The sequence below is a fragment of the Ischnura elegans genome, chromosome 6 (genome assembly GCF_921293095.1).
Source record: "Ischnura elegans chromosome 6, ioIscEleg1.1, whole genome shotgun sequence".
Classification (NCBI taxonomy): Eukaryota; Metazoa; Arthropoda; class Insecta; order Odonata; family Coenagrionidae; genus Ischnura; species Ischnura elegans.
The window spans coordinates 102511209-102523873 of record NC_060251.1 but is presented as its reverse complement, the minus strand read 5'-3'; the positions used below and the strand labels follow the sequence as shown (position 1 = coordinate 102523873).

Sequence of the window (12665 nt, the reverse complement as noted above, 5' to 3'; positions counted from 1 at the left end):
GGATAGCTTAACAACGAAACGGATCTTTGTAAGTAAATTCATTACGGTGGAGAGCAACGCAGATAAAGGAACTGATATTGTCCGTTTTACAGTCACTGTCCAAACGTACCGGTCGAGGGTAGTAGATTACAGTCGACTGCAATAAAAGTCAACTTAATCGTGATAAAAAGGGGTTAAAATATTTGATTGTATCGAATTTCTACATATCGATCGATACATCGGCGAGACTCCTTTCAGAACATTTTTATACTTTCCGTGGAGTCCCTTTCCCCACAGTCACCGCCCAAACGTGCGAGTCGAGTGTAATAGTTAGCAGTCGACCGCTGAGTCGACGTAAACTTCTTCGTGCAAACCAGGGTTAACTTGAATGAAGATAAACAACCTTTACAAATTTTCAAGGAATTCTTTATTTGGTACGACATCGATAACGACGCCTTAGCGCCGAAATTCGTTATACCAAATAAAAAAATCCTGTGAAAATGTACAAAGGTGTTTAATTTTCGTTCACCATGGATTGGACATGGACCACCAGTAAGTGAAAGCCGATTCTATCGATTTCATCAGGAATAGAAGGATGAACAACCTTGCAATTTCCACATAGTAATTTATTAACAACGACCATGGTTTCGACCATGGTTACCAACGGTCATGATTTCATCAGGGTTATTTTTTTTTTTGGAATCGAATTTCCATAAATAGATCGATATGGATATCCGCGAGATCCCTCCAGAGTTCATTTTCACGCTTTCAATGGCCTCTCTGTAGACGTCGGTATTCAATGACGGCGGGGTAGGCGAGGCAAGGATGGTTAAGATGCACGCCTGATGAAAGTAGGCCGCTTCGTAGCATGAGGAGGAGTCAGTCACACACTCTACTCCGGGAGCATCGATCAGCGATACACAATGGCCACGAAGTGGATCCTGCGCCGCGGTATGTACACATGGCGGCCACCATGCACCCTTTCATTAGCACCCGACACAAAAGGCACCACGTCTCATTGTACTCGACGACTCCCGCGGCAAGAGAATATAAAGGTGAAAAAAATCACGAATCCCCCTTTTATTATGTACAAATCCCCCCGAAGGCAATACTCGCTGCACACAAATCAAACCGTTTGTGATCATCATCCCCCGCCGACCGCGATAGTCTTTTTTTAATTTTTTCTTCCACTCCCAGTCCCCATTTTTTCTCTCTTTTTGACTTCAACGTTTCTCATAGAGCCCGATGGAGCTTCAGAGATACCTAAACCTTTCTCCGGGCGGCATTCATAGTGTGTAGGTTGGCCGAGAGAGGGATCTGACTCCGACCTACCGCAAACACCTTAGACATCCACGGACAAGAGACGAAGTGTTCTACCGGAGGATGGAAAAGACAAAAGGTGGTCGGATATAGAGCAAAATAGGAGCTTAGAAGGCAATGCGACTGTTTCCTAAGACTATAGCAATTTTTCCATGGGCTGATATAAAATTTTTATGCCAAACTACGGTATGGAAACGAGGATACGAGTGAGAAGAGGCATAAGGGGTTAAGGAGATTGATACAGCAGAGTTAGAAGAAGGTGAGTTGGATGCAGCGGAAAAGGAACGAGAATATTATAAACCTGATAAAGAAAAAACTGCGAGAGTATACAAGGAGGAGGCAAAGATGAAGAGTATTTCAATAGAAATGATAACTTAAGAAAGAAATAAACACCTCCAGGAAAATATGCCACCAAGTACTGGGACAAGTATGTACCTCTTTCAAGATTTGAAAATAAAGTACCGTAATCTTAATTGAACTGTTATGCAAACATAAATCTGAAGGCGGATTAATAAACGGATAAAAAGAAGTTTTCGCGTCATCAACGGTTTACGGTAAATCATTATGCCTAGAATTTTAATTCTACGTTTGCTTAGGAAAAAAAACTCCCAACTTCTGACACCCGGGTCATGCATTACATATATTTATTTTTTGACAGTCAGATTATCAAATATGAATGATTTCCAAATAGTTACACTTGAGTCCGTGATTAAAATAATTATTTTTCCTAAGTAAGTGTGCTAGTTTATGACAGCAAACCCCTAAAATAAGGCGTACAATGAAATCGGTCAATGTTCAGCCCTTCAGTACTCTCACTCCCAATTTAATGTTTGATTTGGTATTCTCAACGCTCCTTAAAATGAACGATTAGCATCAGAACGGCAATGTAAGTACTCAAAGAATCGACCGAATAAAGCAGAATTGTTTCATCGGGAAAATCATCAATTAAATTAAATGATTCGTCGTTAATTCGGTATCACATATCTCTAAGTACGTTTCAGAGCAGTCATGAAAAAACTATCGTCCTAATTCTATTGTCAAATGATGCAGCATACTTTTTTAAAAGAGACCTTTGACAAAAAATTGTCTTGCCTCAAAGCAAGGTTTGGTTTAAAGATGGGATCACCTACGGGTAAATAGAATCACTAGGGAGAAAAAAATTCCAGCGACTATTAAATCAAAGTAACCAGCAGGCGGTCAATTTCGGCCGGTCAAGCTCGTGGAGATAACGATCGCTCCAGTGGCCTTTAGATAACTCACGTGGCTCAACTATTGGGTACGCAAAGGACCTACAGCATCGTTCCGTTTGGACCACCAGTTGAAAAACCCTTCCTCCACCAATGGTTCTCTCAATAATGAATTTATTTCAGTGACGTCTCATGCGCGGGCTCTTTAGGACGCTAGGCAACGGGACTTGTAGGTTAGATGGAGTGACCAAAACTAACATCCGGAATGACAGGGTATCCACTAAGCACCAACAATAATTGCTAAATTTTTGCCACTGCAAAACATATAATATGTCGAATATATACTTTATTGACATCGAATTTTGATGCATTAGGATTATCGGTATTTTAACACTGTCCTGTACAATATAATCTCCCGATTCTACTAAATAATTACTTTTGTTGTGACAATGATATTTCACAAATTTGAGCATGATACTATCGGGTTAATCGTCATTCTATTGTGTTCATAGAGGCACCCTGACCATCAAGATCACGAATATTAATATGGAGGATTCTCGAATCGTCGTCCACAAATAGTGTTATCGTCCAACGTGCATTAAAATTCGTTCACAAAAGTCGCAATTCGCGTTGTTGGTGGTAGAGCGATCCGAATTTCATGGAAAAAAGTCATAAATACGGTTGTCAACCGAATTTTTTATTAGTGATGGCATACTATACTGACATCATAACTTTTCAATGCTTTTCTCCGCAAAATGCACGTCATCATCATCGTCGGTAGCCCGCATTCCTGAGATTGGTTTGACGCAGATTATTACTCCTCTCTCCTATTCGCTGCCCTTTTCAGAGATACGTATTTCTTTTCTTTTACATCCTTTACAACCTCTTCGTAGTAACGCACCCCTTCTTCCCTTCAACCTGTCCTTATGCGATTGTTTTTATCAGGCCATCATCCCTCTTAATGTGGCCAACTAAGTTGTGCCGTCTTCTCCTTAAGGTTTTTTTTGAAGATTTCTCTTTTCTCCCACTCTCCTTAGAATGAATTTACTCTATTGCAAATATTGAGAAGAAATAGAAAGCTATGCGCCGCGCTTTAGATGATCTTTTGAGAACCGATTAAAATGCGCCTTTGTGACGACATAAATTAAGCTTCTACGGCACAGACTGAGGCCTCTGAGTAGTCCCTACGATTTAAACCATCGCATAAGTTCAATTGATGTATCCATCGCACATATCTTGGTCACGATAGGCCTCTCTCTCTCGCCCCGTCGCTCGTCCCCGAAATCCATTTTCCGGGCCGCAGAGCTCTCGACCTTGGCCTCGGCGGCGGCCGCACTGCTGCGCGGGAGCATCTCACAAGAGAGAGACCATGCATATTGCATGAGAGAGGGTCGCCGGCGAGGGATAACCAAATCATCACAGTAACCCCCAAAGACTTTTTTCCCTTAAAAGAGAGTGGACAGCGGTGCACTTAAAAACAATTCGACCGAAGCGGAATGATATAGAGGCCTCATCATTCTCTAGCTCTGGAATAAATTAGTGAGGCACCGTCCGGAAAGGTCACAACAGACCCGCCGTACTCAAAAGGGCATATACGGTTTCTCCCTACGATGAAAAATAATCCATACCTCTGCAATAATGATAACTCATAATGTTACTTTTATTCGCCTATAAATAATTTAATTCATGAAAATGATACTCAATAAATGACTGAATAATAAATTAGAGCAAACAATTAAGCACCCATGTCATTGCCGTGCATTAAGTATACCTATATACTCCAATTATAAAATCAAGTCCTTTTTGACAGTCAATCCAAACTGCAGGAGCTAAACTTATTAGTAGCCTGATTTTACACGTTCAGGGGGGGTCGCTTTTAACATTTACTCCATTTAAACACTCCATCCTACTCCATTCCGGGCAAATATGCATTACCCCTTATCATTCCCTCCGACGTTTTTAATGCTAAGGAGCTTAATCTGTGATACATAATACTTGTAGTTCTTTGATGCATGCATACGGTCCATGCGTGTAATTACTGTACCTTCACGTCGGTGGAGATTGTAGAGATTATGTTTCCTTCCTACAGAGTCAAAGCTCCTTATAAAATTAATCAACGACCTATCTTTTAAATAGGAAACCGTAACTTCTCATTTATCTTCATGATTAATAAATTCCATCAAGCCTCGCTGAAATATGTCAGTTTTGGAAGATGATATTATTTTTCCTGAGATATTGGGCTGAAAGTTTCCGATGCGTAAGTTAAGTAAGCAATTTTTATAATTGAAAAATGCTTGATAACATGCAAATAATGCAAGACATCTATTGTTAGTATTTAAAAGCCCAACGCCTACTTGATGTTTTCCTATTCTGAGGCTATGGACCAGGGAAATAGAAGACTTATAACGTGCTAGGGTGTCATGTGAGGACTTCAAAACAATAATGAAAGATAGCATTCAAGTTTACTTAGTAATCTTACTTTTAAGTTCTTTTTGATTGATTTTGAGCTGGAATCTTACAATCTTCCTTCCGGAGCATCACTCATATAAGTTTAAAAAAAAACGAATTTTTTTACGACTCAAGTAGATATTTGTTCAAATTATTCGTATTCCTGGACTTCCATATCACCAGAAAATTCCGTGCCCAACGGTAAATATAAAAACAATAATAAAGAAATTAATTTTACAGCCCAAAAAAGTACATCTAGATAATCTGTAAAATTAGGCACCCCAGAAGAAATCTTAAGTAGGAATTGCCATTCGTAGACAATAAGGAAATACTTGAAGTACAATTTACAAATAGTATTGAACAAAAGTAGCTCATCTATGACTGATCATAGCAGCATGTGTCCATATGTATAGTAAAGCATGAATAAAAAGCATTTGAAGAAAAACTTTGCGAAGTAAAATATGGATACAATAACAGAAAATTATAATTGAACAAGCGTTACAATCAAATAAACTTCCTGGAAAAATAAAAGAGTATAAGCAACTAATATGTCATTATATATTATGTATTATTAAATCATGCAATAAACAAAACAACGAATTCAATAACTGAGTGCTCTAACTTTTTAGGACAGTTTATTTTATACACTTGTGAAAGGCCTGAAGAAGAAAACTCTAGCATTTAGGGTATGTTCTTGGCATTGACTTCTCTATCGGCAAATTACGAGAGGAGAGAGACTGCAAGGTGGGAAGAATAGTTAGCTGGGCGTGAGGAAGGATAACTTCCCGCTGGGAATACCTGGATGCATCCTCAGACTCGGTCACGACTCATTGGACATGTATGGTCTCGAAGGTGTGTTCCAAATAAAACGAAGATACTTATATCTTGGTGGTGCATCGGTGCCAACCAAGAACCAAGATCCTCAGTTTGCATGAATCAATTTCAGTGAATAGAGAGGGTGGAGTTGGTCAAACCACCCCGACCCGTAAAGATGAAACTAAAATATCGTTAGCTTTGAAATTTGACAGAGTGCGTCTTGATGTTGTGATATATAGTGCTATAATATTGTATTTATTGGTGATGTGTTTTGACTCTACCTCCTCGGTGGTCAAAGAAATGTACGCCATATTGTCCCAACGCAACGTTCTGAATCCCAGGCGTAACCGAGGAAATATTAGCGCTCCGCGTATATTTGGTGATGGGTAACGTGAAAGCACCTCTCCGATGAGCGGTATTATATATTTCACCATCATTTCGAGCACAGAAGGTAAAGGCTTGACGGTCAAAATACTCACCTCTACTGGAGCTATATTCCCCAATGAACCTCTTCGTAAGGTAGCGCACGGTGACCGCTGAAAGTAAAGAAGAGGAAACATAAGTATGCGTTAAAAATGTGTGCAAGGGAGTTTAAAACATAAAATAGGGCATTATTCACGCCACAATTTTATTAAAATAATTAGGACAGTAAAACTAAATCTATTTTTACAAAAATAAAGGCGTTAAAATGATAGAGTACATAAGCATTTCTGAAACTTTAAATTATACTGTGTTTTGAAAATATTTCCACTCTAGAACATTGTTTTAGCCGCAGAAAAATACAGAAGCTTTGGATGAGGGAGGTTACTGTATTTAGATGTCATAAATAAAAAAATCATTCCAATTCAACGGCGTGTGAGTTAGTTTGTCGCACGAGGGAGGCTATTGAAAAACAATGAAATGACAATAGCTGTAGAAGCTGCCCAATTTTAAGATAAATGTCTTCAATTGATGAAATACAATCATAAATAAGTAGCATCGTTGCCTACATTTAATGTTGACTTCACAATGATGCAGTGGATCCCGGATACTTCCAACTTGAAATTCCAATTCCAAATCACTGAAAATGGTCTGTGTTTCGAACTTTTCCAAGGTCTGCAATGCCCAGTCTCCGAACAACGTTTCACTAAACTTTGGTAATTTTTCATAATGGCATACTATTTTAATAAATAAACTATATTAAACCACGGAGCAATATAAATACTGACCAAAATAATCGTTTATTTGTTACTAAATATCATACAAGCTATTTTTTATTTACAATTATTAACAAAATATTTAAATTTGATAGTTCGAATGATTTAGGTATCTGGTATTTTCAGGTTCCTATTATCCAAGCTACAATGTGTGTACCGATGTTTAACTATTGTGCTCATTTCGCTGGCGAGAGATAAATAATAAGATGCAACGTCAAACCTACATTTTGGGATACCGGGATAATGACAAAGACGAAAGGGCCACTCTATTCGTAAACAAGATATACACCTCCAGTAGAAAACGCGAAGGGATCTCATTAGGTACGCCTTTGGTGATCGACAAAGAGCATCTTCTATAGCCTATTCCTGCTTTTAGGTCAATTTGAACTTCCTGATTTGACCGAACCTTATATGCAGAGCCAGAAAAGGAACCCGGAAGACCATATTGTGAAGACGAATAAGTTTTAGTAAGCCCTTCCCACAAAATATGACTCAAAATTTGAAGAATTGTATTCGACGAAAACCCCGATGCATTTTCGCTTCCAGGTTTAACCCAGTAAAGGGGTATAGGAGTCGCCCATCCTAGTTTTAAAACACCATAAACAAGACACTTATGACAGAGGAATGTTAGAGTGAAAATATATGGTCGGGGAGGGTTAGTGCAGTGATTCATTCCGTGAGCTCTTTTTTAAACGGATGGCCATCGTTTGACTCTTAGCCCCACCTATAATGACTCTCCACTGCCACCTTTAAGTGAGAGATCCAACGCCATCCATCACCATTAGAATCATTTCGCGAGATTTCGGTGAACGCATTAAATGAATATTTAACGGCGGGGAAACTAAACAGCCCATATTTTAAATGACAGGAGTGTGAAAGGCCTATGAGGATATTCCTAGATGGAGCATTCATGCATTACATATCACATTTCATCACTTCCTTTCAGTGTCTAAGCCTTAAAAAAAACTGAAACTTATTGCGTTGTTTTATTCCACGCATCAATCTCAACGAATATTCAAATTACCGATAAATTTTAATAATTAGAATAGTCTCATAAGAAAATAAATCCCATGGTCACTTTCTTCTTCAGATAGGCGATATTAGTTTCCATTTTCCTCGGATCTAAATAATATATGTGGAAAATATAAATTTATACATAATATTAACATTATCAAAAAAAGTTATTTAGATGAATCGATATGACTTTCTTAGGGTTATTAGGTAACATGACAACTACTGCCTTTAATTATTCCATAGAAACCCAGAAAAGATTTTACAGTCATAGCACGTCAAGTAAATCACCAAATTATTTTCCAAAAGTTCACTTTGTTATAGAATTAAATATATGATATCTCAGGCAGCTAAATAGCTTACTACCAGCATTGGTCATATGATCATGAAGTATAAGCTACTTAAAGACGACAGTTTCCAACTTTTCTTGGTATAAGCTGCCTACAACAATGATCAATCATTCCTTAAAACTAAACATTTCTGGAAGGCAAATTCATTCACAATTACTTGACAGTAAATGCGTTAGAATGAGGCACGGAGGAGACAGAAGGTTTGGTGGGGATGTATATTATATGGCGAGGGTTGATTAGGTGGAGGGTCGAGTTATTTGCTGGCGTTCGATGAAGCGGTAGTGTGATTGAAGGAAGAGGTCTGCTTGGCTTTGTTTCCCCTCCGTGAAGTCAGTACTACCCCATTTATTCCTCAGTATTTCTCCTTACATTTTCCTTCCCCTTATAATAATACTTCCTCACATACTGAGTACCGTTACCGGCTTAAATTTGTGGAACCACGATAGAGAAAAATAAATTTGTTCGTTCCGCCCTGACTATTTTTTACCTACTAGTTACAGTCTCGATGCTTACGTCATAATCAAGAATACCTCAATTGAGGCAGTGAATAGTCAAAGTTTCCCGGGGGTACAATGTGAATTTTATTTTCTTATCGAATGAAAGGGAGTGGGCTTTATAGTGAATTGAATAGGAAAGTACCTGAGGGAAGTAGAAGCTGCCAGAACGCTTCTCGAGAACTCCATGGAAACCTACCTTAATCGGTAGAATACTTTAATAATGATGCGTAAGGAATAATGGCTTTGTGCGTATATATATGATGCCCGCATCTCGTATAGTACGCCTATCTCAAGCTGAGAATCACAGATCCTCACATATACCATGAAAGTGTCACGCGAGGTTTCCCTTCAGCTTCTTCGGAACTGGGACGAAAATCAAAACAGATCAAGGAACCCAGTGGTGCTACGCGTCATGAATTATTGAAGGCGCAGCGACTGTACCAAACAATACTAACGCCTTCACCACGAATACATTCGTGTCTGACGAGAGAATGGTTGAGGACCAAGACTGTCGCGTAATCAATCCGTAATTTTGCCTCAGCGCGACATTCCACTCAATGCTACTCACGTCCAATTCTCTTCCGTTCGCACGCACCGTAGTTGATCACACAGTCGCAACACTCGGGCGAGAACGAGCATACTATTACGCGGAAGCATGACACCGATGTTAAAGGGTGATCATAAATCTTCCCGGCGCATCGTAGATCTTTTAACCTCCAATACGAACTTCCCATTCGCCCTAAATATCATTCAAAAATCGAGGAAACTGGGAGTACCTACAGTTGAATAAGACAGGTTCACCATAATCAAGAAATAAGGGGAAAAGTAGTGGAAAGTATGCAGATGTATATGATGAAGAAAGGTTAATAGCATGCATATCTCCCTCTCAACCTGTCGTATTTTATTCGCGACGTTTTACCGGCTTAAAAATTACTATATCGTCTTGAAATTTCCAAGATATGGAATATGAAATAATATGGAATAGCTCCATGTATAAAATTTAAAATGTCTACGTCTGGCAAAATACGGAGGTGAAGTTTTCACTGTTAATATTCAGTATTTTGATTTTAAGCTGCGGTGAAATTATTCATATTGCGATGGAGCAGTCCAAATTTATTTCTTCTTTTACATCGTGAAGATGGCAAAGCGAATGTATGCGTACTACAAGACCGTGATCACACATCGGAAGCGGTGTTTATGCCTGATCCCTTCAAGCGAACGACGGACAAAGGAAGCGTAAAGTGGACGAAATTTTGAGGCTTTTAACTATTGGAGCGTCTCACCACCGGCGACGGCCGTAAATAACGAAAATAACTAATGGGCCGAAAGAATAAATAAAACCCCTCAAGAAGTGTGGGCGACAAACCGGACAACTATTATCATTCCACGCCTGTGGGTGTCCCGGAGATTTTTAATGGCATTCCCCGGGTTCGTCTGCCACCCTTGCTTCCGCTTATAAATTCTTGATTCGTGTGTTGTGTCGCATCGCTCGCATAGGGAGTGTTCTGCTTTGGAAAGAATTCGGCTCGCCTCTGTCCGGGCGCGCTAGTTGGGCTGGCATCGTAGGGGGAGCGCCCGAAGTGCATTGCGCGTGACTCAGAACGGGTCATCTGTCCTCGGCACAGGGAAGAGCTTTGGTTCAAGGAAGGAGTCGACAGAAGTCTCCACGCTGAAGGGACTAGAATCCATTCCCGGAAAAAAGTGGGCCACATAATCTGATTTTTGTATTGACCCTCCCTTATTCCTACATCCACACGACGATGGTAGAGACGTGAGGAAGACAACTTATACGGAGGTCCTTCGAGTGCAATTTATAACGTAATTGCTGCCCAATTTCTAGTTTTTCATCGTCTTTTCATATGTTGATGCTTTTTTGAAGGCATCCTTTTATGCTAATAATAAAACTTCGGACGCATGGCAATGACTGATTTGTTGAATTAACATTTTTTCTAGAATTTATGCCGAAAGGAATGGCATTTCCATTCAACTAATATTTCCTTCAACTAAATCATTTGCTAAATATTCACAAAGTAGTAGGACCTTGCGGTTAGGTACCCAAGTTTCTCTTTTGCCATGATCGTAATTTAATTAAGCACCTTTACCAGTTAAGAAACGGTGGTATGTATATTAGATGGCACTTCACCATCATCTGCTGCAGAACTAAGTGCAATTTTCCATTATATTTAATTACTATTAACTGAGGAGATCGGCTTCGATGCTATGTATCATTTTTGAGAGGTCTGATACAAAATCTAAAATGAAAGAGTATAAAAATCAGTCGTCTAAGTTAATAAGAATGAGTCGTCTAAGAATAAAGATAAGAAAAGTTGATTTAAATTCACCATTAAATTACTACGCACCATGGAAACCCAGTAGGTCATTCCCAAGAATATAATAATATCCTATAAAATTGTGTTAATACAGCCTACATACCCAACTCGTTGGTTTATGAGAGTTTATTCGAGGAAATTAAAATAAAATCTGACAATTATGCATTTCAAATTAGTGACTCAGGCGGCGTAAACTTGTTGATACTCTTTAACCATCTGGTCAACGATAATCGCCTTAGTGGGATGAGTAATGTTTGAACATCATTTAGAAAGCTGTATTTAAGAACGTGATTAATAATCTTTCCGAAAAAAATCTTGACAGTACGGAAGCAACCCCATGCTGTGGCGCCTACGGTGTCTTGCCTATTGAGCAAACATAGGCGTCGGGAATCTAATCGCCCATGCTAGTTCCAGAACTAAAAAAGGCACATGTAAACACTTCCTCCATAATTATCACCAACTTTCTCTAACAATCTTACAAGCGAGATCAAAGAATATGTTATAATTTTGATGACTAACTTCCAAGTGCAAAGATTTCAGCACGAAAGAAAAGAAATCTAGATGGTCCCATTAATTAAAAAATGTACTGTCAACATATGGTGAAAACATTTAGTGGAGGATAAAAATAATACAGTACGTTAATACAAAATTGATACATCATAAGTACTTAGCGTGATCAATTATTCAATCACAAGGGTGTTCTACGTGACAATTTTCCTCAATTCATTATAGCTATGTTAAAAGATATTATTGCTCCCTCAAAAATTTAGTTTCTCTTCAAAAATGCAGCTTCACGAAGGCAAAGTAACTAGACTCAGTGGTAATAACATCAGTGTGTCTCAGTAAAAGCCTTATGACGATTCAATTTGTTTTGAATTTATATGAAATTGAGGAAAACTGTGACAGCAGAGTTTGAAGTGATAATGCTGTTAAACATTCCAGATTCATACTATTGCATAATTGAACTTGAATGGCAAGTGATATTTGGAAATTCAGAAATGAAAATCTCAAAGTCTTTCGTAATCTAATGAACTCCATCATTATGGCTCATCACTTTTGCAAAAGAGTACTTTATTATTACCAATGTATATTGAGATAGCACCTGCTACAGTCATACCACTTCGAGCCAGAAAAAACAATTTGAAAAATTCAACGTGATGTGCATAAATCGTGAGTCGTTAATCACCAGTCCGCAATTGGATTAAATGAGCAATGGAGAGAAATTCGTGTAAATATTCACATTATTAATTTTCCCCTACGGAAATCTCCCCTCAATAAAATATATCCTCAATGGTGGAAATACTTTACGAATTCTTGGTTAATAAACAAACTCTGAGGACAGAGTTATTTTAAAGCTGCTAGCATTTAAAAAAAAAAGAAAAATTTTTAAAGTCATTCCAACAATTACATACCTAGGTGACAAAATCAACCACGTTCACCCATTAATTATGCCATGACCCCAGGTTCACCAAGGCCCTTTACTCGTCTACTACAGTGTCGGGTGTTAAGAGATCCATGTTGTGTCACGGGT

At 38.7% G+C, this 12665-nt stretch overlaps 1 protein-coding gene across 1 annotated transcript in view; it reads right to left on the bottom strand.

Annotated features, from left to right (window-relative positions):
• LOC124161433 overlaps positions 1–12665 on the bottom strand; it is a 481813-nt gene that overhangs the window by 288893 nt on the left and 180255 nt on the right. The window contains exon 2 of the mRNA XM_046537751.1: positions 6230–6286. Coding sequence (XP_046393707.1) covers positions 6230–6286 — 57 coding nt within the window. The remainder of the gene's footprint in view (positions 1–6229; positions 6287–12665) is intronic.